The 26,769-nt window shown below is 46.6% G+C and overlaps 1 protein-coding gene across 6 annotated transcripts in view; it reads left to right on the top strand.

Annotated features, from left to right (window-relative positions):
• The window catches only part of LOC133345142 (partitioning defective 3 homolog), a 199,015-nt gene extending 172,791 nt beyond the window's left edge, over positions 1-26,224 (top strand). For all 6 annotated transcript variants that reach the window (XM_061555640.1, XM_061555641.1, XM_061555644.1 and 3 more), the window contains 4 exons: positions 891-1,133; positions 9,115-9,265; positions 14,204-14,313; positions 17,128-26,224. In XM_061555640.1, the coding sequence (XP_061411624.1) occupies positions 891-1,133; positions 9,115-9,265; positions 14,204-14,313; positions 17,128-17,704 (1,081 nt within the window). In that variant the 3' untranslated portion in view covers positions 17,705-26,224. The remainder of the gene's footprint in view (positions 1-890; positions 1,134-9,114; positions 9,266-14,203; positions 14,314-17,127) is intronic.
• The last annotated feature ends 545 nt before the right edge of the window (positions 26,225-26,769 follow it).

The following is a 26,769-nucleotide window of genomic DNA, read 5'->3' as shown; positions in this document are numbered from 1 at the left end:
TCAACTGGAAATGAGCACCTGGAGCAGTGTGCAAACATCAGCATTGGGGAGACAAAGGTGGCTGGGTATGGTGTTGGCCACCAACCACCCTCGTGTAATGGCCCTTGCTCCTACAGTTTGTTAAGGGGCCAAAACGTGGGACCCTTTGGGTTTGTGCATGCCCGTGCACAAGCTCGTCCTGTCTACTTGTGTGCAAACACTTTTGGGCACACTTGGTGTTTGTGGAAAGCGGCGCTATGCTGGTGAGAGGTCTTCGCTACAATCCCCGTGACATAAACAAATACACGTTGCTGATCAACTCCCCACCATACCAAAGAAGTGAAATTGTTTTTATTCCTAGTCATGGTGCATGGGAGTTACATCAAATGTCCATGTTTAGAAAGCATTCGAGTTTGCGTTTGTCTGTGGGAGTGCTGTGGTTCACACTGCAACCTGGGTTCAACTCTCAGCCAGGGATAACATCAGAGGGCCTTAAACGAGTAAGCGCCTAATGTCCCCGCTTGCATGGGAACACCTTTATGCAGTTGTATTTCAAATGTGGCCAATAAACGATGAATGATGATTTCTTATTCATCTGCGCCTGCCTGTGTGTGTGCACGTGTGCACGTGGGGGGTGGGTAGGGTAGTGATAAACGTGCTGCGCTACAAACCCGGCGACCCGAGTGCAATTGCCGCTCACGTCCAACACCAGTGACGATTATCTAAACCGTTTCTAGGCCTCCCCTAGGTCGACTCAGCCTCGAATAAGTACCTGGTGTGGTGTGGGCGTGATGCTGGCCACCCACCCCGGGTTGGCCTTCATAGATGCCCGTTAACAGCACTTGCCCCAACGGGGGGGGGGGGGTTGTCTTTGTATGCGCGTGCACATGCATGATGCGTGTTCACCCCAGGGCATTGAAGGCTGATGGGGGGAGCAACACGCCCGAGTGGGAGCAGGAGGCGAGGGGGATGCCCTACCCGACGGCGCGCTGGGAACCGGCCCCGGGCTCGGCGGGATCGGGGGTGCCACGGGCCGTCCGACCCGAGGATGGCAGCTCGACGCTCAGGACCACCGCGGCCACCTCGTTGTCCTCCACCTTGCCGTCGCAGACCGCGGCCGTCCGGCTCCGGGAGCCCAAGCCCAACGGGGAGCGGTGAGGAACAACGCATTTTCACTCTGTGAATCTTCATCGCAGTGGGGGGTTGCGTGGTGGGCACGGGCTCTCTTCGTAGGCGAGCGCTTGGGTCGCTAAGGCAGCCCAAGGGCCCCAGTGCAGTTGTGCACTGCCTGCATGCTCGATAGCTACATCACCGATTCCCCGAGCGCAATGTAATGCAATTTGTTATGCATCTACAAGCAGCCTGCGTCTCAAGATGCTGCGCAATTTGGTTACATCAGTAAACATCGATGCAGACTAAGGATAGTCATCATAATAAAAATGGACAACTTGTTTTAAGGGAATGATAACCACATTCAAGCAGTGGTGATGTGACTTGGAATTAATTAAATTTCAGCACTACTGCCCGATAAACATGGCAGATGAGTAAACACATTCCCTCTCCTTCCCTCTTCTCCTCTCTCTCGTTCCCTCTCCTGCTACTCCTCTCCTCCTTCTTCATCCTCTCCTACCTCCTTGCTTTCTCTGGCTTCTTCATCATATAAGCCGTTACGAGCACACAGTGGCTGTGATCAATGAATTTCGTGTGGCCCTTGTAATCCTCGCATGCGGTTCTCCGCTAGCGTGCGGTCCACGTGTACGCAGCGTAAAGATGCCAACAATGAGGAGCTTCGTGCAGCCACCGCCTGCACCCCCGCCACCCCCCTATCGGCCCCCAACCTTAATCATTCGCTGGGTACACCAACAGCTCCTCTCCACCCCCCACACCCGCTATAATAACCTGTGTTTGGGGCAGTAGCAGCATACGAAGTGTTTTATTGGAAGCACATGCCCCATGCGTCATCACATTTATTACAGTAGTTCGCAGCAATTGAGCTAAGGAGCCGTGTTAAAGGACACAAACAGCGTGGCGCAGTGTTGAGTGGAGTGCGAAACTTTTACAGTTGTGGGTTTTCGAATGCACAAGTGGATGCTCAATCGCGTGTGCATACACAATACATGCTCACCATCGAATTTCTTCAACGCTGGTGATGTGTTGACGTGTTTAATCCCCACATTGTCTTCTCAGTACAAACGTTTACATCAAAGCAACAATGCAGGAGTCATGCGGTCTCTGACATTAAATGAAAAATAAATGCTGCAGGTCAGACAGCTAGTGATCAGGGTATGGGTTCATTTTAGCTTAATACTTTGTATAGAATACGCAACATTTTCATTTGTTCAGTGGAGAAGTTACCAAACTGCACTATCAACCCAGTGATCTCGGTTCAATTTCCAGCCATGGCTAACACCAGCAGCGGCAAGTGCTATCTGAACCACTCCTTCACTCCCTGCCCCCTTAACTAACTGACCGCCACTAACTGGCATGTTGAGGTATGGTCAAACGACCCCCATGACCAACACCGCGTGTGCAGGCCAATGCACTGTGGATTGACAAAGGGCTGTAAATGATAATGAGTGTTATTGTCACACTGTAATTTTAACTTTACACAAATAAATTTGCGCCGCTAGCATTCTGCATATGGATCGCAGGAATGTGGCACATCTTCTGTGATGTTTCGCAGCGAGTGTACAGAGTCCTTGAACAGATAACTGTGGCGTTTATTTAATGTTAGATTACATAACATAACTCTCCGAACTGTTGGTACTTCTTTAATTTGGCCGTTCTGTAAAATTTCTTCCGATGTTTACGCTTCGCCATGGTTTATCTGCTGTGTAAATCGACTTCACTCTAATATAGGCAGATTATTCGAGTTGATCTAGTCATGGGTTTATTTGATATACAGGAACATTCGAAATGTTTGTATGTGAGCACATATGTTGTTAATTCCCTGTTTTTTTCCCAATAAAATGTCGTACGCTTATTGTACACATTTCTTACGTTCGTGCAATAAAGTCACGACATTTATTTACTAGATGTACTGTTCAATATAGGTGTATGAAACTTGCTTACATTGCTTTTATTATAATTAAAATAATTTGCCTGTTTGAAGCCTGTATCAATCGTGTTATTGGCAGTGGTGCATTGCTTAGCCCACTTGGCTCTGAACTTCACCTGGGTTTGATTCCCAACCAATGTTATCTGATGCTGAGCCGTGTTTGTGCTCAAATCGCATGCGAAGTGAACCAAGCTGGGCCGAGTCGGCTGCTCATGCCTCACGTGGGCCTCGTCCCTTCTATGCATCCCGCTTCACACCACACACTCCCGCTTCTGTCTTTCCCCCATAGCCTGGTGTCTAACCCCTACAGGATGCAACTGTGTGTGAGGATATAGTGTGACCCTATTCAGGATGTGATGTTTAATTAAAAAAGAACAGTCTATACAGTATTTTATGTAGGTGGGTTAACAGGAGGGCCATACATTAGGCCTACTGCCCCCGCTGTGCCCCCTCCATCACAGATGAGCTGGAGCCTGACCTGGGCAGCAGGTCTAATTAGCATACATCATAAATAATACATTCACAGATGCTCATTGAGAAGCATATTCCATGCCCAATATGTGCATCTCATTTCGCCACCTTTAACATTTAGTTCAAAGTCGTGTGCTCTCCCGTGCTGGTAGTCCCTCAGAGTTTGCACTCGGGTAGCTCTGTATATAAATCCACATGTCCATCATCCCCTCCATCCATCTGGACTTCTTTCCTCATCTGTCTTATTACCTATCAACTTTCTAATAAAAATGTTTCATTTGGGCTCGATTGGTGGGCTGGAATTAAATTTGGAGTCACAGCTAATATCATTGGCGAGTGATACCCGACCCAGTCCTGACGCCCCACTCTTCAGCAACTTGCCCTCACCAGTGCGGTGAAAATGTTGTCAAACATCCCCTATGACTGACATGGCATGGAGACGCCATCAGTGGATTGACAAATGTTTCTACATTTATTATTTAAGATACTATACATAATTAACTTCATGGTTATTTTTCTGAAGGCATACATTTTCCTCAAAGTGTCATTTTCAGGGTCACACTATATCCTAACAAGGGAATATGCTAGAATATATCATTTTGTTTGTTTCAGCATAGTGAGTGAGGAAACTATGAAGGAAAATTTGTTTAGTGTTTATAAAACCATTCTTTCGCTTATAATATGCGCGTAGGATCCCGCGTGTGATAATTTATTTTCTACCATTTTTGCAAATCATGTGGCAATGTTGCCTGTGGCCTTACAGAGCAAAAAGGAATGTAGTATTTAATCGAATCCTGACCCGCATCATTGCAGTATATCACATTGCAGTACCACAGGGGGGAGGGAGGGGGGGTGGATCGTAACATGACGAATAAACAAGGGTCTTCTGGTCACTAAGCCAGATGAAACTGTGAACCAGCTGCAGGCTTATGGATAATGCTGAGTCTGGAACTTGTCCCAACCCTTGGCCAACCCAATAGGCCTCACCCTGGAACAGACTGAGTACATCGCCCTTCTCTGCACCTGCACTTTATTAACGTGCTCGCGCAGCCCATTGCGAGTGAATCAGATGCAAGCACCCATTTTTAAAATGTTTTTTTTTACGAGCGTTGACCCGACAAATCATTCCAGACCCAGGAGGTGATGGAACAGCTGGGTTTCCATGATAATTTACAGCCTTCTGTCAGACCACTGCTGGATGGAAGCCCTCCTTTCCCACGCCATGTCGGTTGCAGAGGTTTGTTTGACCACGTTTCACCTCGCTGGTCTGCGTGGGTTGGTAACAGATGGGGGTGTGGGGGCCAAAATCGCTTCAAATAATACTCGCCACTGATGTTTGCCGTGACCGGGAATCTAACTCTGGTTGTGGCATCTTTCCCACCCGGGGTTTGCGTAAAATGTGACTGTCCATCGACTCTGAGTGCAAACATTTTTACCCGACAAACTAAATGCCACGATGTGTGTGTTTGTACATAGCAGAACTGTGGCGATGCATAGATTAATCAATTAATATAGTTATTAAGTTCACAACACCTGCATCGGATCGTGTAAGAATTTCTGTATTTTGATACATGCATGTTTTATGTAATGTATCTCTCCTGCAAGTCACTGGAGGTGCGACCATGCACAGAGCCGTACATTTTTTAAAATCGATTCTTTAATCGAATTGTTTCCCTGAATTGTGATAATTTGCTGACGAACCAGGTGGAATGAATCTTTCAACTCCTTGTAGGGAGCTAATAATATTGAATATTGTCACGTGAAACAAAAACACGTGCTTTTGCATTCAATTATCGGAATGCATTTGATTGACATTTTGGTGGAAATCCAGTTAATCCAGTGGTTTTTTAACGTGTGTTCAACACGGCTGCTATTACACGGGCATTTAACCTGACGCGCCTGAGCCAACGCAGACACCTGATTTCCCAGCTCATCTCTATTTTAAGACCTCAGCCATGAGTAAATGTCACCTCCGTTGAGCGATGGGGGTGACGGGGGTGACGGCAGGGGAGGCAAGAGAGGGAGAGGGCAGGACGAGGCAGCGGGTGGGCGGGCGCCGATGCAGGTGAGAGTTGTCACGAAAAAACAGCGGGGACGGGAAGCCCCAGGCTGCCCATTCTGGGATGGTGCTGCGCCATAACTCTCCGGCTCAGTTCCTCATGCGCTGCCAACGTTGCAGCAAAGGAAGCGCCTGTAACAGCGCGGGCAGGAAAAGCGCGAGGTTTCTCGTTTTGAAGTGGCGGCGCAACGGCCCCTGGCGAGATGGCACATCCATGACCCCTGGACCCTGGCCCCACCCTCGTATATGAGCGAGAAGAGGCGCCCATGAGCCACTGCCGCCAGCATTTTTTCTCGTATCCTCAATCGTGCGTGTGTGTGGACGTGTGTGTGTGCACGTGTGTGTGTGCACGTGTATGTGTACTGAGTGGGGAGCGGTAGTGTAGCGGTTAGCGCGCTGCGCTACGAACCCGGCGACCCAGGTTCAATTCCCGCTCATGGCCAACACCAGTGACGATTATCTGAACCGGTCCTGGGCCTCCCCTAGGTCGACTCAGCCTCAAATGAGTACCTGGTGTGGTGTGCAAACATCGCTACTGGAGAGACAAAGGCGGTCGGGCGTAGTGCTGGCCGCCCACCGACCTGTGTACCGTTCCGGCCTTCATAGGTGCTCGCGAACAGCACTTGCCCCTACAGTCTGTTAAGGCTTTACGGGGGATCTTTGTCTAGGGATCTTTGTCTTTCTACTTAGTGCAGAACAGTGGTGCAGTGGTTAGGGAACTGCACTCCAAACTCAATCAACTTGAGTTGGCTAGCATCAGTGGCCAGTGGTGCCTGAATATGTTCTGGGCCTCCCCTGAGTTGATCCTTAGATCAATCCCCTTGGTCTACTCAGCCTTAAATAGATACCTGGTGCAGGGTGTGAGAATATCATCAGTGAGCTGACAGCAGCAGCTGAACATGATGATGGCCACACGATTGTTAGTAGAATTGACAAAACATTTGAATATAGGACTGTATTGAGAACGAGCCTGAAGATTTGGTGAAACTTTCTTCAATGAAGGGCATTATTATATAATTACATCACCCCAGTATGTTTTTTGCCAGCCTTTTAAGGTACTTAAAATGGTACCTGCTAAGAGTGTATATGGCTTAATAACCTGTATCTTTTGTTCCTATTAACCAAGGGGAACATTGGTGGCAAGTGACATATGACCCCTTCCTGGATCAGAGTTGTGCTGGTGCCTTAACGTGCCCAAACAGAACCGAACTGAGACAAGTTGTGTTCCCACCGATGGCATGGCCGCTTCACCTACCATTCAGCTCTCTGACCCTCTCCACACTCCACACTCGCACTCTCCCTATATCCCCCCTGAGCCTCCGCACATTCGTGTCCAGGCTACAGAGAATTCATCCAGTTAGAGCGCGCATGCATTTGTGTGTGCTTGTTTGCACAAGTGAAATCTTGCATGTGAGAAAGTGCTGTTCGTGAGCACGTTATATTGGCTGGTACAGCAAATGAGAGGAGGTGGTGTCTGGCAAGCACAACGCCCGGCTGCCTTTGTCTTCCTCGTGCCAATGTTAACACACCGCAGCAGTTTTCTCATTTAATATTGAATTGACCTAGGAGAGGTCCAGAACTGGTTCGAATATTTGCCACTGATGTTGCCAATGGCCGGGCATCAAATTCAGTTTTCACGAAACACTATGATTCTGCAGCCCACCACCGCACGTGTGTTAACGTACATATTCATACGCGTATTTTTATATGAATGTGTGTGCATGTTTATTTGTCCATTTGTTGGAAATCCTGTGTTGGGCACCCCGATTGATTGATGGATACTGTGTGCGAGAGGCCGGTGGCAGGAAGAGGGGCTCATCGCAGCCATGAGGGGTTGGTGTTGATGTTTGCGGAAGGGGAAGATGTGCGACTTTGTGGGAATATAAAAATCCTGGCTATATGGCCTCTTTTATTCCTCCCCTGGGCAATGTTCCTGTAGAATATGGGAATTCCGGTGTATCTGGGAAGACTTCCCGTGTAACACCATCCACATGCCGGCCTTGGCCTTGGGCAAGATTTTCTCTCTTACACTCACTTGCTCGCTATTTCTTTCCCTTGCTCTCTTTCATCTCCCTTTTATGTTCCACTTCCTGCACATGTATCCAATATCGCCGTGACGGCTCCTGATCAGACCATGAGCTGATTAAGGCGGCTCGCGTGTCATTCCTGGTGACACAAGGTATCCGTTACCTCCTGGGTTTTGCTTTAACTGTGTTCTCTGACGCCATCCCGAGGAGCTGCCCGTAAATCTTCGTGGTCTCCTCTTCTCAATGACTTCCAGTAAAAAAATAATATATTTAATTATTTGCCATGCGCATGCCCAATCTTTCACACTTCTCTCTTTTTTATTTCTCCAACTCCATGAGCAGTGGCACAGTGAGTATTGGCACTGCTCTCCAAGCCCCGTAAATTCAGTGGCGAGTGATTTTTGAATTGGTCTGTATGTATGTTGAACTTCTTTTGCACCGTACGTAGCCAACCGTGGTAATTGGAGGTGTGGGGGAAGGACAACAAACTAAATACAAAAAGCAGTTTTAAAGAAATTAGTTTAACCCAAATTGGTGAACTATAGTTAAATAACTCCATCAAACGATACAGCCTGGGGAGGCCTTCATTGGCTGTGGATTTACAAAGGGCTGTAAATTCAATCTCGCTTCCATTCCACGAGTTAGCCCAGTGGCACCAATTCATAAATTACCCTGGTTGTCTGTTCCAGAAATAACACTTGTTGTACGTGTTTTTTGTGCGTGTGTTTGGAGCCAAAATAAATAGCTTTAATGTGCTCGTACACACACTCTTGCAAATATACGCACGCACTCGCACGTAATTTATACAGTGGCGTAAAAAAAAGTTACCTTTATGATGTATGAATGAAACGCAGAGCCGCAGTCGTAAAGGCTGAACCTTTGGCTTGCACGCACGTCCGTCTTTATTGTGAAGCATCTCGCTTAATTTCACGCAAGCACAGGTCACTCATGCCATTTGGTGAAATTTGCTTGTAACTTTGTTTCGTTACACCCCCTCCCCCAACCCCTATTTCACCAAACGACACTGACCAGCATGGTGAAATATGGTCAAACAACCCCCTTGATTGTGACATAGCGTTAGGAGAACTTAATCCAGGAGTGAATTGACGAAGGGCTGTAAATTACAACTGTTTTTAAGGACATATCGAAATATACAGTACGTCCACATGACATATGCTCTGTTCTTTTTTTTTCTTTTGACTTACCGGAACATCGCTTGAATTGTAACTTTATTTATCACCTTCCAGATACTTTTTTTTTTCTCCAACAGCTTCCGTTATATTCTCATTGTTTGTATCCAGGCACTCGCACCCTATGTTTCCTGTTCATATGACTCCAATATGGGCTGCGTATATGCCGTGGAGATCTCAGCTGTTCCGGATTAAGGCATCCATGCGTGCGTTCATTTGCAATCATCCATTTCCACATGCACACCTGATCGTTATGCTAACCCCTACATATCACCTCTCCCTGGTGCTCTCTCTTTTTTTCCTCTCCTCTTTTCCCTCTACCCTCTCCAGAACGTTCCACCAGGACCGAATAAGTCAGCTGTTCCAAGAGTTCCAGTTGCGGCGCAGGGAGGCGAGGGCAGGCGGAGGTGGAGGAGTCGGGGCATCATCCCGGGACGGGATCGAGGAGAGGCGTAAAACGTACAACTTCGAGCAGCCCTGGGTATGTAACACATTCCTGCAGAGGGAGCTGGTAGGAACGTTGGGTTGCTCGGTCAATGGCCAGGGTCAACGGCGGCGTGGTGTATTCCGCAAATATGCCTGACTGTGAGGGCGGGCACAAGCCGGCGTGAGTAGGTTAAACGTTGAGTTTTATAAGGGCACCACGGGGTGACCAGCCCCTCCCCACCCAGCCCCACCCCTCACAACCCCCATCCAGCCCCACCCTCCCCACCCAGCCCCTCCCCACCCAGCCCGTCCTTGCACGACGGACGGACACAATAATCCCCTGTGGGCTGGTGTAACCAGGAGGTTCCTACCAGTATAAGGGGACTTCCTCCTAGCTCTCTGATGGGTGGCAGCATTTATTGTGGCCCCTGCTGTCTGCTGCTTGATTTACATATTGTGTTTGAGCAGCTCTAATGTATGATTATGTGCGATAATCTTCCAATACGTTTTTTGTTGGCAGAAATCTAAATACATAATTACTGGACTGTATATGAGGCTCTTAATGTGTGTTTGTGTATATATGTAGTGGTGTTATTTCACACGGACAACTTTTTTCCTCCTGTGTCACTTTATTCGTACAGAACTCCTCGCGTTCAACACCACGTGTCTCCGTCGCAACTCTTCCTCTTGTACTGCTCGTCTGCTACGCTCCACTCGCTCTCTCTCGCTCCTCTAGCCTGCGATTTTCACTCTGCTAGCTAGCCTCTTGCTATGCACTCTGCTAGCTTCTCTACTGCTAGCCTTATCACATTCACACTTAGGATTCCGCTAGCCTCTCTACTGCTAGCCTGTCTACCCTCACTCCTCCAACCTCGCCCATGCCTCCAGCGGGGGATCAGCCAACACCGCTGGAGAGGACGAGGTGTGGAGAGCAGAGTCCTGGACTTCTTTTGTAATAATCTTCTGTCTTCACTCCAACCAACTCGCTCATTAAGAGACCTCAGGTGGCCCTCGTTGAGCCGTCGCTCACGCGGCGTCTCCATCTCCCGCCTGCGAGGATGCCTACACCGTGTTTGCATTTGCAGCCAGCCAATCACCGTTATGCATCTTAATTGGTCGTCTCTCTCTGGTCGCTCTCTCTTTGTCTCCCTCTCTGCACCTGTTCGCCCTGAAATGACCACATTGTCCGCAGCTCACACATGCGTGCACACTGTTTGCAAACCCCCGCGCGCGCTACTCCACTACATATATACACATACATTAGTAGCAGTATCACATTGTCCTTTCTGTGCAGTTATTGCTCACTGCTATGAGACTGGCCATAGTTGAGAACCAATTTTCACTTGGGGTAGTTGAAACCCACATTCAACCAAAGACCTCAGTGGTGCTGACTTGGTTCTTTGACGAGATAATAATGAGCCTCATGAGATACTCGGCTAAATCTGGGGTGCAGATTTCAGTTTCTTTCAATTGGGAAGGTTTTCTCAACTTGGCAAATCTTGGCAAAGCATTGCGCGATTAAAAATGTTTGAGACATGGGCAAAATATGACCCTCCTCGGACAAGAGAACCCACAGTCCGAGCGTGTTTATTTTTTCTCTTTTTAAGAGAAATCATGGCAAAAGTTATCTTCAACATCTTTTTTTTATTCCACAGAACAAATCAAAATAAACCCCAGGTGAAAATATATAATTTTAAGAGCACTTAAAAAAAAAGGTGCTCGGGCACGCAAGTTTGGCAGCTTCGCAACCTGGTCACAGCTGCTGCCCAGACAGTATTAAAGATAGACAAAGTGGAACATTGTATAGTTTCATTATGTGTACATTGGAGTGTTCTTGAAATTGATTGAATGAAATACTCTCTCTTGAATGAAACACTGCCTCTGTGTTGTCTCTCTCTGCTTATGTGTCTGTCTGTGTCTCCGTGTCTGTGTTTTGCCTCTCAAATGTAGTTCTATCTGATGACGACTGATTGTGTTGCAATCGAAAAGTTGTATTCTATGATCTAATTTATTTTCTTTCTAATTGACTTTACCGAAAGAACCAAAGAAGACGATATTACCCTGCGATACGTGGCTCATTACACGGAACAAATTTGAACTTTTTGTTTCATTCAATCGCTTATGAATGATATTGGTCAAGAAAGCCTACGTGTTAAACATCTGTTCTCTTTACATAAAGGGCTGCAAGAAAAAACGCAGTCATGGGGGGTGTGCACGGGCATACAGGCAGCCATCGGAGGAAAGACATGAACGTGTGATATTTTCTCCGACAAAGCCAAGGTTGAGTTGGAGTGCAGAGGGAGAAGATCGCGGTGAATGGTGTGGTTGAGAGGGTAATGCGTTGTGGCTGATATTGGCACAGTAAGGTCCCCCCCCCGCCCCCCACCTAGCCTTGAGTCGTAATACTGTGAGGAGCGATGGCCAAGCAAGGGGGGCAGTTGAGACGAAAGAATTATGGCCGTGGCAGTGGTAGCTCTCCGTGGGTTGGAGGTTAGCGAGGCTCTCAGTTGGCCACTGCATTCCGCATCTCGGGTTATCGCTGCATGCGTTGTGTGTCTCGGACGAGCTTTCGGGCGCTGCTTGGTGAGTCGTTGCGGTGGTTGTGGTCGTTGCCCTGATACCGGGATCCCAGGAGCTCATGCGGTCGCGCTGATGGCAAGTCCTCGCTTGTGCTCCGACTTTCTTTCGTTTCACGATTCATGTTGTCCCGTTCTCTTCAAAACACAAATGATTTCCTTCTCAAATGAGCATTGAAGTGGTGCTCATGTCCTGTTTACAGCCCTGAGCTAGTTGTGGAAACACTACATTCATATGGCAGGGGTGAGGTTATCCGTAGAAAAAGTTTGTACCACCACGACATTTTATCAACACATAGGGATGATGGGCTGAGTCAACACCCAACCAAGATTTGAACTCGCAACTTTCCTATTGCGAGCCACTCGCTCCACCACTGTGTGCCACCCGTGTTACGCTTTCTGGCCATATTTCACTGATTCGCTAGTCTCGTTATTGACGTGGCATACATGTGAATTCTAAACGGCTGCACATTGCCTTAATTGGTGGAAGGTAAAACAAATATTCTCGGCCACACGGAGCTGAAGCTACGCACACCAGACAGAGAGAAGGCTTCAAAAAGCAATAAGCATTGCATTGTGGGCAATAATGACAGCAGTAGTCTTGCTCCTCGAACCAGAAAAAATATCCTGATCTACAAAATGTATTCCCAGTTTAGTTGAATGTCAGAAATGTGAATGCATAATCATTTTTTTTCATTACAAGCACAATAATGCATTTTAAGGAAGCTAACAGACGTGTGGTTTAAGAGGCATGGACTCTGAATCTGGCACGCGTGCCTTGTACGGGGAAAAAGCATGAGCGCTCCCAGACTCGTGCTCGCTCCCAGACTCGTGCTCGCTCCCAGACTCGTGCTCGCTCCCACGCGCTCATCCATGCGGCAGAGAGGAAATTACCCTGCTGGGAGCGTTGGAGAAGACAAATGGATATTCTGACTACACAATCCGCAAAGCCATCACCCCAACCATGAGGAAGGAGCCATCTGAAGATCCAATCAAAACCATCACCTTACCTTGCATAGCATGGATAACCAAAAATATTTCCAAAATCTTGAACACAAGATCCAGGTCTGATTTGACACGGTGCACAAAATTCGTGACCTGATCCCATCTGTGAAGGACAAGATTCCTGACATGCAATATCCCGGCATCTACAAACTAAGCTGTATCTGCGGCAGCCGTTACATTGAGAAACCCAAACGACATGTCTCGGACCGTGTTCGTGAACATAAGGCAGATCTGAAACACGGCTGGACCAATACTTCTGCCATGGCTGATCACTACTTTAATGCGGCTGGCTCACATGAAATTGATTTCTCAAAGACGATGGTACTTTGCAAGCCGACTGGCTATCAACAAAGATTCGTTCACGAAGCCATCCATATATCCAGACACAATTTCAACCGAGACGACGGTTTTAAACTCAGCAATCATTGGAAAGATGTGGATGGGTGTCGCTAGGTGCAATGCCCCGCCCCCATCTCTACCTCCTCCCCCCCACCATCTCTGCCCCACCCCTCTCTCTCCCCCTGTCTCTGCCCTCTCCCATCGTCTGCTCCTACATTAACGCTGGCTGACTGGCTGTCCCGCCCATGCTGTTTGCGCTGCACAAGCTCACCTCCGCCTAACTCCCCCTTTGTTTTGCTCCTGCATTAGCGTGCCTCTTGCGCAGCTCGTGTTGCTTGCATAGCTCTTTCCCCCGCCCACTCACTTTGAAACCCTTCTAAGCAGCTACATTTGGAGGCTTGCGATAAGGGAGAACCCATTGGGGTACCTTAATTTTATTCGTGATTTATTATTTTTATTTTATTTCTATATACGTGACTTTACCTAAATAACCAATGAGTATAGTAATTCATACAGTCACGAAATCTTCAATGCTATATTTACCCTAATTTTGTTTGTAGAATGTACCATTCCAGGTGAAGTAAGTGTTGGTAAGGCAGTGCCTCACCAAAGTTGGTACATCAGGATTCGGTCCCTGTTGGACCAAGTCTTCAATGATTGCAATGAATGGTGTCAGGTACAGGTACCTTGGTGAACAGAGAGACTACATCGACACTAACAAGCAAATCATCTGGAGACATTGAGATGTCCTTGATTAGAGAAACCAAGTGAGCTGAGTTAAGTACAGCTGAGGTGGTCTTGCCCGTGAAAGGAAGCAGGGTTGATTGGTCAGTTCGATTGGAGAAGTCGAATTGGTGATGATATTGTTGGTTTGTGTGGCCAGGCGGTTGGTAGGATCTCTAATGATTTTGGTAAAGCTGCTATCATTAAGAAGGTCCTAAATTTTGTTATTGTAAGTGGTTTTATCCATGATGACAGTGGAATTGCCCTTGTTTATTACTTGCGTGTTTTTTCTAACTCAATCACCCCCTCATCCTTGTTTTGGCCTCCATCCCATGTGTCCCTCTACACAGGAGTTTCCAACGTCTGACCAACAGAACGGGCACGCTCTCCCATCGGGCGAACCTCAGCCCCCACCGCCAATCCAACCAAAGGTGCAGAGGCCCTACAACTCCCTACCCAGGTAACCAAGGCCACAGAGATGGGGAGTGGGGGGGGGGGAATCTAGGGCAGTTTTTCCGAATCCTGAGATCCAAAAGAGGGCTGAGGGAGCCTCAGAGAGGGCCTCACTAAATAATTGGCTCACTCGTTCATGAGCTCATTCAATTACTCATTATTTTACTCACTCGCACACTCTAAGTCTGTCACTCGCTCATTAACTCACTCGTACTCTCATTCAATCACCAGCTCGTTTACCCACCTATTCGACTGCTCGCACTCTCCCTTGTTCGTTTGCTTGCCTCACAGCCCACCTCTCGCCCATCATCGCACTCAACATCACACCCGGCATCACACCTCACCTCGGCTCACTGTCTCGCTGCCAGGGGAAAAATTGGGAAACGTGAGCGCAAAACAGCATCATAAGCAACAACATGCTTTATTAATCAGCACTCTATCAAGATGGCTTTGGTGCTCTCATGCATGAACAAATAGCCACACAGACATCACGCATGATGCTCTGATACAATCATAATAATTAATAATATTACTATACTTCAGCTTGCCAGTGATTGTAGCTTGGTGAAAATGGGGGGGGGGGGGGGGGGGGGGGGGTTGCACCTTGGACCAGTTCATATGAATTCACTGCTGATGATAATGGTGGCTAGAGGTTGAACTTGGGGTACCAAGTTCATGTTACATTGCACTAACCCCTATGCCACCGCTCCCCCCCCAGTCTAATAATATAACAGATGAATGTGTTTTTTTCGCTCATGAACATTTCAGAAGACCAGATTTAATGGAACATCCACACACAAGGGAAAATCTTTGAACTCTGCAGAGAAGAGCTCTGCAACCTACTTGCTGCACTGCTTCCTACAGGCAGATAGTTTTCATACGTGCCTCTTAATGGATCTACCTCCCATGTCTCCCATGTTTCTGGACGACAAGGGCCTCCCCACGCCGAACAGTTTGTAGAGGTTATTTAACCATTATTCATTTTTGAGTGAAAGTGCGTCCCTCATTCACAAGTGAGCACTGGCGAGAGAGAAATTGTTCATCTCCATTGGCAGCCCTGAGCTAGTGGTGGGAATCCCACATTCGTGTGATGGATTCTACTGTTTACTGCCCACAGTGTGAAAGGTGGTTGGCTTTTAGTCGACACGAAACCTGGATTGGTGCTTGCAACTTCCCGGTCAGGTGTTTTAACCACACCTGGCCCCCAAACATTGACCGAAATGTGATGGTTGTGTATTTGTATTAATGTGGTAACAAATATCTTGATGCACTGTGAAGTCAAACCGAAGCACCTTGACAAAATCATTACCAAAAGAGTGACGGGGTGTGCACAGTCATAGGGGCTTGGGAGGTGGAGACGGGATGAAAGCGTTTCTGTGTTTCAGGAGAGGTCAGGCGCTCTCCCAGCGCATTCCGTGTAAACAGTCAATGGAGCACTCACCCACCCCCCAGCCCAGGGAATTCTCATTCCTGGAAGACAGCTCTTCCCCAACGACGGTTCTTTCGTGTCTCTACCCTCTGTCACCTCCAATGCAGTTTAAAATTTCCATGTTTACTCATCGCTTTTAACCACACAAAAACTGCTTTGGAAATTGTCTTGAGATATTGTCGCATTTACACTCTTTATAAACAAAAGTTATGTTGTCTCTCCAATCCATGCAGTCTCGCTCACAGTTTTACTTTTCATTAAATTATCCAGCATAACGTTAATTCCCTTACAATACGATGTTCGTGGTCATCATCAGCCGTTGTCAAGCCACTACTGAATGAAGGTTTACCCACGCTGTTGCCATCCTTCATGGTCCTGAGATGCCACAATCCATCTCACTTCTGCACATGAACTGCTCTCGTCACACCATCTCTGCAGTGGTCATCCTCTCAGCAGCTTACTCTCTCCGTAGGCTACCAAACTGTCTCGGTCTCATGCATCGGCCATTACCCCTTGTAGCCATGATCTGCCCTGCCCAATCTCACTTTGTTTAACAGTCAATAATGTGTCTCAGATTTGCATTTGTTTTCTAATCCACGTGTCTCTCTCAGTTTAATTCCAAGAAACATATCCTTTAGTCTCAACGATGTGGCTTTTAATTTAATGCTTTAGTTCACGTGATTTTTAGCTTAGCTTCCATGCGTTTTTTCGCATGTAATGTGCAGTGTCAAATTAGGCAGCAGTAGGCAATGATGGCTGTACTCTTCTGATCCCTAACATTTTGGCGTTCTTTGGTCTAACACTGGAGAGACGAGGTCCTAAAGAAGGCTGTCTCTGATGTAGGCCAATCAGTTTTAAAGACAATGTATATATGAGCAGACCATGTTTGTTTGCATGTTCACCACAAGTCCGTGTGGTTAATGTCGACTTGATTCCTTGAAAAATGTTTCTATTTGGTGTTTGAACATCTTAACACCTGTTTTATTGCCAGAAAGGGTAAAACCTCTTCTTATTTTTTCATAACATGGATGATACTGTTATACAGGCCTCATTGGTGCTCTTAAGACAAGACTGTATGCATTGTATGTGCAGCGTAGTGATCTCTCATGCAAGGCATAATGGTCACAAATCACACTTTCTGCAGCGTAGAAATCGCATCTGGCGTGTATAATTTGTCACTTTTTCAGTTTGAGTTGTTTCTCGTCATTTACAGAAAGTGTTCGATATGGTTTAGTGTTGAAATTTACATACGAATGTGTAGCCTGTGAACAATTTCACTGTTAGGGGGGTGGGGGGCAGAGATCAAAGTCACAAGAGACTGCTTTTAAAATGCTCACTCACTCGCCCGATCCCTCACGATGGCGTGCCTCGTCCGATTGCCATGTGGTTCAGGCATCCCAAGAAGACGTCGCAGCCCGCGAGTTGGCTTGTGCAAGCGCCAAGTGGGAACCTCGCAGCCGCGGGTGCCAGCTCGGGTGGCAGCAGCAGCGGCGGTAGTGGCAGTAGCGGTTGCAGCGCGACGGGCCCGCGTGCCCCGAGTGTCACGCAGCACAACCGCAGCTCCTCCGGTAGGCCCCGACCCGCCAGCACGCAGCCGCGGACGCTGCCCTACGGGTACAATGCACGCGTGCTGCAGGAAGCGCAGGAGCTTCTGCGACAGGAAGAGCAGCGGAGGCTCAGCGGTCAAAAGCAGCAGCAGCTGCAAGGAAATGGGGCATGCGAGGTGCATAGCAACGACAACCTGGCCACCACGACCGCTGCACCGGCATCGCAGAGCGAAGACCCGGACCAACGAGGCCACATGGCGGAGGAGCAGCAGCAGCAGCGCACGTCGGGAGGGGCCTTGGGGGCAGCCAGGTTGGGCCACAATGGCTACCGCAGCGCCGTGCGGAAGGAAGGATCTTCCTCCGCAGCATCGTCTGCCGCTGCCAAGGACGTCGGTCTTCTGTCGCCACCGGCTGCCATTTGAGCTGGCCGTACGCCTTTGGCAGAATGATGATGATAATGGATGAAGTCTTCAACACTCTGTTTCAGTCACGGCGGTTGTGTGATCATACTTAATCATACAATGTGGGTTGGTGAAGGAGGGAAGCCCAGGACTGCCTCAGACATCACTTACCATTGTTGTTAACCATTGTTTCAAACTCAGGTGGCTGGGTTCATAGCACAGTGCGCTAAACACCGCACCAACGCTCCACCCCTTCGCATATCCTGAGTTAATAGCGTGAATGGTGTGGGCCATATTAAATTAACTTTCTCTCATAGGCTGATGTGCGACTGTATGGATGGAGGTATCGGTTGTCAGAAGGTGCTGCCCAGCATTGGAATGAGCAGTTTAAAGTTGGATCTGTGAAGCCATTCCCTTGACCACAATTGGAAGCTGATGCATCTAGGCTAGACTGCGCTGATGGGATGATGACTTAAGCAAGCTACTGGGCAAAGTGAAATGCTGTCGGCTTAAGCCTCTGAAAATTTCCAAAGATAGACACACTCCTGGATGAAAGACTTGTTATTTAACATGCTGTTGACTTTAAGTGGTCATTACAGCAGCTGTAAAGAAAGAGGCTTTGTGTTGGTATAAAATAAACTACTTAAAAAAGACAATGAAAATGTACCATTATTTTAAATACTGGAAGAGCTGGAGCTGAGCCTTGGCCACACACACCATGACTTTATCCCAAGTGTCAGATGTCGGAGAACGCACACTGAGATGTGTGCTCCCTTACGTGCCTTGCCGACTGGCAATTTAGTTATATATATTTTTTAACAAACTCGCATTGTATACGTACGTGTGGCGTTTATATGTACGCATACACTTATCTACTTTACATATACCTGTATTCTTTTAATTACGCGCATTCACATGAACGCACGTGGTTTATGTTTGCCACAAATTCGGTGAAAGCCGCAGGGCCGAGCGACCAGCAGCTGCGGGAAGGCTTCAGTTAATGAGAGAACGTGACGATGGATTTGTTCATAGCACATTTCATTTGCCTCGGTGCTTGGCATGGCTGCTTCAGGCGTGTCACTTGCTGCTGCCGCCACATACTGCAGCACCCAGTGTAGTGGTTGACCCACACATTTTCTCGCACGCCTCGATTATCGCGGTTGCTTTCGCCCAAAGCATGCCAGTGCGTTTGTGATAACGTCATACGCTGGCATAATTTACACTGTGCAATTTTCATCTTTTATTTTCTCATGGGCGTGTTTTACAGTTTTTTCAACAATCATGTGGTTTGCCTTATTAAAGACATTTTTTTCGTACTATTCTTTGAATCACATCATCCGCGTGCACCGTGTTTTGTATTCTTCACGTTCGTAGCTACGTCGCTTTTCGTATTTTTTTTACAGCTCCGTACCCTCCAGCTATGGACACGACATCATCCAAAGCTGAAAGTGGCGACGTGACTGTCAGAAGAACAATACGTTTAATTCTCCAGTAGGAGTCAACATTCACACCACACACCCCACCACCGTCCCCTCCTCCTCCGCTCTCCTCATCTCTCTCTCTCTGGCCCCAACTGCATTCCCTTTAGCTCACCTATTATCTGGAAACATCAGCTTAAAACGGCGATTTTTTTTTTACTTCAGCCTTCGTGATCCGTCCGCGGGCTGGCTGTCCGTCGTTTCGGCGATTCTCCATTCACACCAATGCCGGATTTTGCATGATTCGCAAAGCGGCGTAACACGGCTCGTGTGGCGCACGTGTCTGCACATCCCCATGCACAGTGAGCCGACACGTGGGCAGATTATACGGACTGCAATTTAACACCACCGGATAATTATAATCGGAATCTTCACCTATTACGCCGAGAATTCTTAGAAAGATCTTTGCGAGGCACACAGGCACCGTAACGGGACATCGTCAGGTACTGTAATGATGGATATTCTCGTTGCACATGCTCGTTCTCAAGTTTCAAAAAAAGAGAGAAATCAGTGATTTTTTCTTGAGAGTGGCGAATCGCCTATGTTGAAACATAAGTGATTAAGTAAAGTCCTGATTGGCCACATTATTTCGAGCAGGTAGCTCATGGGTAGATCGGTACGAGGCCTGTTAATATTCACCTTCCCCCACCCTCCGATTGATTTGACCAATTGCCACGATTCATGGAGTAATTCAAGAATGTATTATTTTCATCTCATTTTAAATTGAGCAATCATTGGAAGGATGTTATTAACCAGGTAAAAAAAACCCTAGCTACTTTGTAACGGTTGTCTTCTTTCACACGTGCCGGGTACTGGTCTATTATTCCAAGTTAACTACCCCCCCCCCGCATCCCCAGCTCTCTCGGCCACCCACTTCCAGCCCCGCGCACTCCCCCCCCCAGCCTCACTCCCCCAGCCTCACTCCCCTCTCCTAGCGTCCACGCAGCGCTGGCCCTACCCAACACCCCCCTCCTCCTCCCCCCTTTCTTACTTATATAACCTCTTACCACGGCATCTCTCTCCCACTTCAGCAAAAAAAAACGTTTTCTTGCTGTGGTTTACCCACAGCAAGACTTTACCGAAAGAACCAAAGAGTATGGATTCCTGCAGTCACGAAAGCTTCAAATCTAGATTGAAAGTGTGAAGGTCAGGGATTTTACATTGGGGGAGACGTGGCCTTCACAACAAACCCCAAAAAACACATGATTGAGTTACTTGTATTAACAATTCTTCCATCGGTGCAGTCCGTGATACTGCAATTGTAAAAATTCCGGACGATTAAACCCAAGACCTCGTGGTGCCGAGTGGATGCAAGCACAAGGAACATATATGAAAGCTTTTATTCGCGATAAAAGCAACAAAAAACAAAAAGTGATGGCAATGTTCTGTGTTTCAGACACGTCTTGAAAAATGTCAGTCAGCTGTAATGCGTTGCGACTAATGTGATCGTGGGGGGACATCGCGTCCGTGGTATTATTAGTTTGCGTTTAAGATGCTTATTGCTTTGTCAACATGAATTACCTGTAAAAATCGTGTTATCAGCAACATCACGGTGCAAAACGTGCCGAATAACTAATCTGCTATTTAATTGAATTCCTCCCTATTTTTGTTCAGCTTTGTATTTTTTACAATAAGAAAAAAAATGTGAACATGTTCTTCGTGTGAAAAAGTCTAAAATGTTGCCATCCATCATGTCCGTAATGCCTACTCGACACAACGATTCATTCCGATTGTTATTCTCATTTGCTGTCGGAATCACTAACTGCACCGCATAATGATCGCGATCCTCGCTAGTTTATTAAAATCGGGGCGTGCCAATTTTGATTCCAAAGAACAGGATGAGATGTTACTATCCTTTGTGCAGGGATAGCCAATGAACATAATACGCGACTGCTAGCCCATCTGCCACGCAGTGGTGTGGTAAAGGGAGCCTTAATGGTCGAGTGCTGGATGACAGGTGAGTGTGACTTTATCTTAACCCTACGCTAAGACGGCCATGTGATCGCTGTACGAGGGAGGAGTGCTCTGCTTCAGGTTTCTAACATTCCCACAATGATTGAGGTCAAAATGTGCAATTGTAGACTGCTAATTTTTATTTATTCAACAACTGGAATAGCTCTGTGATGTGTTTTCAGGTTACACCTCGTGGTGTTCGGCACCGTGTCAGTTGGAGAGTACAACCGTGAAAACCCATGCAACACTGAAATATAGCTAACGGTTTAGATGCCTATATTACAGACAATAGATATGACCACAATACGGACACCAGCTATTGTGGATAACTTACAAACCTGGGAAAGACAGCTTCTACGCTTCCCTCATGCTTGCATAACACAACATATGGCGGTGGACATACCACTGTATTGGGTAGGATGTATTTTCAAGAATAAAAAACATTTAATTCATGGCAGGGGTATTGCCGGGATTTGAGTATGGTTGTGGTCCTGAATCAATTTGTGAAATGTCAATTTTAGCAAAACTGGATTGTTTTATTTAAAGTGAAGCAGTGACTGGTGGGTCGACTGCCAGGCTGGAAGACAAAATTGTTCTGTCGGGAGCCAGGAAAACAACAATGTTTGGGTTGTACGTTGTGCGAACTTGTTTAGCTGGGGCCCCAGTTGCAGCGAGCTCCAGTATTTCCCTGGGTCTGCGGATCTGGGTGGGCGCACACCAACAACAGTCATGGAGGAGGAACCTGTGCCTAGTAGCGTCCTGATAATTTGTTTTAGTATTATCTCCTCCCCTGGTGCGCCGAGAGCCTCTTTTTTATTTATTCGCTTTGTGGGATATGGATTTAATGAAGACTGAAAAGGCTAGCATATAAAAAGTAAAGTACGGAAGGTGTCATGAATGTGTGTGTGTGGGTTTTTATGTTCTGGTCATACGTTCTGCTCAATGTTGGGCTCCTATTCAAGCTGCTGTTTATACGTGATCATAATAGTAGATTAAATGCATTGAAGGTTACAGTATTACGTTCGGAAATAACTGTGAGTGTCCACGCTTTTAATATCCTGTTTTCAGAGCTCTTTAGCCAAACCTATGTTGTCCTAAGACTTAATCTGGAACGTGTAAGGTCCACGGAGCCCACCGTTGAGCTTGTAGTTTGCGGTCTCAAACAACAGTAGTCATCCTATGGCAAACTGTCTCCCCCACGATAGGAATGTGGAATTTCGAGCAGTGACTCCCTCTGATATCAGTGCCCTCTTACTTTGACTTTTGTGAGTGAGGTCGTGTCATTTCCAAGGTACGTTAGTTTACATCGGCAAGCTCGAACTGTGATCTGAACTGATGAGCAGCACGTGCTGTTGGCTGACATTAAGACTCAGCCCTGTAGAACATCGCAAGCCACTCAACGTTTAACAAGGACTTGGTCCAGTAATTGCTGCTCCGTTGCCATACCTTCGCCATGCAGAGTTTCATTCATAGAAATGTTGTTAGTGTTTAAATCCCAATCGCGGGTCAATTCAACATGTCAGCCCTCCAAAGCTGAACAAACTTAGTGGCACCATGCGCGAAGGTCAACATAAGCCATCTTGCAGATATTCTCCACCATGGAAATGTGGAATTTCCTAGATCAAGGCCAATCACGGCCGGTTGACCTCTGCTTCAAATGTGAATTACCATCCCATTGCCGTAGGAGCGTGGAGATACTTCTACTTTAAACACGACATAAAAAGCAGGAGCGTGGAGTGCAGTCGCAATGTGTTGTTTTTTAAACGGTACAGCAACCTCTTCAGTGTCTTGGTAAAGCTCACCATTTAACACGTAGGCTTTCGCGACCAATATCATCTATAATACAGTTTTTTTTTTGTATTATGTAAGCTGATCATGTTGCCAGCCTTCATAGTGCAATTGTGTGTGATCCATTATAGAGGTATCTTGCAGCGCATGTCCCATTCACGCTTGATGAGACGCCATCAACTCCCATTGTCTCGCTCACATTTCACAGAAACTTCAGTTCTTGCTCGTGGGCTGAACACACGTGGGTCGGCTTTCTGTGCCCGATCATCTTCACCGTCGTATTTATAGGCACGCTGCGCTCTTTTTTTTGTTGCTTTGATTTGTCTCGGAAGTTTGCAAAGACATGATTATGTTTTGAGTGGTAGATGCATCTGTGAAGCCTCGAAGTTGCCTGCACAGACTTCGTCTGAACATTTTGAACAAAATGGATGTTTAGGTGTGTATATATATATTTTTTTCTCCTGGAATAAAGTTCTCGGACAGATATTATCACGCATGCATTAAAACAGGTGCCAGTCTTTAATTACAACGTGTCAATGTAAATTGTAGGTTCTTTGTTGGATTGTTTTTCAAATCAGTGTGTGGCTTAACTAAGCAACGCTATCGAAGTGAAAATGCTCCGCTCGTTGTGCGTTGCTCGTCGTGTCAGGCGTCCGGAGCTATGTGCAATCGTCTTGGCGAATAACAAACGTGTCCATGGTTTAATAGGCACATTGCCTTGAGCAGCATGTGGTTAAATGCATTAAGAGCCTGTAGTGAGGATGAGGTAAGGGCCACCCCTTAGGTCTTGCGTGCAACATGAAGCTCCACTCACCGCATCTCACCACGACCAACCTACCCACAATCATCAACTTTCTCCATTGAAATGTAAACCAGGCAATGATGGACTGAATCTGTCCATTAATTGGTAGACATGGGGGAAGGCGGGGGCTGTGTTTGGGGGGTGATGAGCAATGTTTGAGAACGTCCGATTTAGAATTTACTCTCTCAACACGTTTCATCCCTTAATTATATCCACCGTAGGACGTTACGCGGTCGTTAACATTTGGTATATTTGCGTCCGTGACTGTACCTTTAGAATCTGGATGCGCATCTTACCTGCACATTATGGACTTGATCTCAAGTCAGACTCGCAGAGACTTCCAAACTGAAGTGGTTCATACTGTGGAGTTTAAAGTGATGTATATGCTTATTTACATTATGAAAAAAATAACAATACCAGTCATTGCTGTGATTTCTATTCAATATACTGTCACTTTTAATAATGCAGTTTAAGCTGGGTGCAGGTGTCGGTCAATCATTCCTTCATCAATTTCAATTGGGATGGAAGCATCATGTCAGGAAACAAAGACTCATTGAGGAAATCTCCCGTATGGCAGAGCAATGTTGCAGAAAGGAGTTTTCTCCGAAGCTCTCCCAAATAATCATTTGAGCGGCCTTTTTGTCCTTTACAAGTGGGATAGCACTTTCCCATGCACTCTGCTATGAGATGGTTGCATTACAGTGACGCCGATATTCGAATTATCATTGCTGGAAGTTAGCCAAATTAAATAGCAAAACCAAATGTTACGTTTTTTTATTTTGTGTGTGCTCATATGTGACCAGACTGAGACCATCACCTCTGCTGTCCATGAGAAGCCGGTTTAATAATTAGTCGCTCTCTGGGTTCAAAAATGAGGATCTTGGCGGTGGCGTCTCCCGGCACCTTCACCTCTACACCACGCACCCCCCTTTAAAACGTTTCACTTGAAAGCAATCGAAAAGAAGAATGGAATGTGTCAATTTAATTGTGTTATGTTCTCGGCTCAGTATATCATTTACGGCTGCATTATAAAAGCGTTGCAAGTCCACGCCATGGAAATATAACACTTCAATGGGGGGCGTTTTTTTTACTATGGGGAAAGCGTATTAGAGGTAACCAGGCACACGGTTTCTCAGATACCAGACGTTAACCACCTCGTGCAACCGACTACTTTGCCCTACATCATTTTTGAATGGATAGCAAAGTGCTATTGTACAAGATAGACGAGAGTTGAAATCATAAAATAGGCATCTTCAACACATTTTATTCATAAGTGAGCCTGCCACTGCGAAACAACATTCACCACCTGGAGTCAGACTGGCAAAAACTTGGTAAAAGGTACAGTAATGGTTGCACATCTACCTCATGCAAAGTCTGGCAATGTTCGCAAAGGCCTTTCTGCGGCCATATCCATAGATTGGCGAAGGTTGTCCCACTTTATCCAAATATTGGTGAAGAACGGCCCGTGAAAAATCGCCTAACCGATGCGTTTTTAGGCTGTTTGGTCAGGATGTCAATCTGTGACCAATTGGATAAACACCTTCAATAAATGTTGTCCTCTGTTGGCGTGCATCGCTTGACATGACGAAGCAAAGCACCATTATTTTAGGTGTTTTACAAAAATTTGGCCAGACCCCTGTAGAAACGAGTGGACAAGTGTGCATGCAGCTGTGTATCTGTGACATTGTCTATACACACTTCAATATCAGTGCCACGATGGTGACAAATGGATATCTTTTCGTGGTACTCAGCTTGTCGTACGCTGACTGGAATATATTACGCACCATACATGCACATCGACGGACGTTTATTTTATTTTCTCGGTCCGTGACTGTACACACCTAACGATACAATTGTTTTTCTAAGGCGCTACATCAGTGCGGTACCTTGGCTCGCATAATCATCAAGTCTCTATATTTGGCAAAAATAAAACAAAATAGCAGAACTTCACAGCCCCGCTGAACTGCATGGCTTCGCTCAACGATTTAAATGTTTACGCGCCGGGGCATGGAAACTGGGCCCTTTAAAAAAAACAATTCCGAAAGGGTTCCGACCAAACACTCCAGCGTTCGGGTGCGTGGGACGCGGTGTATGTCCACATAAATTACCACGAATATACACTGGTCGTCCCAGTGAGCTCTGTACAGTTAACGCTACTTTGGAGACTTCAGTGTTAAGTTTGTATCAGCTCTGGGTTGATTTCCTCGGTTATCTGCTGTAACTTCTTGTCGTGTTTAATAATATAATGTCCATAGTAGCCTGCTTTAATGAACAGTATTTGTGCGTTGGGGCTGCACTCGTGTGGTCACTGTGCCGTCATGCGGTGTACTGAGCCTGACCGGTGCGAGGAAAGGCACCAGCGTCTTCTTGTTGACATGATAACAGGTGCCACGGAGTCGGCAGTGGAGATTCATGCGCCATGCTTTGCCTCTCATTGTTATTGCTCAGTCATTTGCATGCTTTTTTTTAACATTGACGAAAACTTGTATTTACATTTTTACTACATAAATAAAGCTGATATTTCCGCTTTACAGAGCGAATTTCCGCTTTACAGAGCGAACCGTGAGTGCTATAACGTGTTATAAGCGTGGCATATGGATCGTGTGACGTGATGGAGGTTGAGTGGGAGGGAGGCGGGTGGGTGATGTACTTTGAGTTCATCGTAGTGGTTCATAACTCTGATCCATCTCTTTGGAGGAAAAGTTGGTGGATCATTTCGAGATTTGCGAAATTCCCAGATCCACTGTGCAGCGAGGCGCCCAGTTAGTTTGCAGAACAGCAAGTCGGTTGGTGGACCCATCAATGTGTGTTGATCTTTGAGTGTGTGGTGGGTGTTCTGGTAATCCGGTTTCCACATGCAATGAAATTGACCAAACATCGCAATGTAGCACCCACCTTGGAAAATATCTAGCCTTTCCTGGATGTATGACATCATTTTTTTCAGGTCTTATAGTCCATGTCTTTCATCACGATATGATCATCTTTTTCATTGTTCGTTTCTAAGAATGCAATCATTCAATCCTCCCCCTAAATACACTTGCCAATTCGATGAATTGGTAAATATT

The sequence above is a fragment of the Lethenteron reissneri genome, chromosome 21 (assembly GCF_015708825.2).
Source record: "Lethenteron reissneri isolate LAM-NWPU_2019-01 chromosome 21, ASM1570882v1, whole genome shotgun sequence".
NCBI lineage: Eukaryota > Metazoa > Chordata > Hyperoartia > Petromyzontiformes > Petromyzontidae > Lethenteron > Lethenteron reissneri.
Note: the sequence above shows the minus strand (reverse complement) of the source record. Positions and strands in the feature narration are given on the sequence as shown.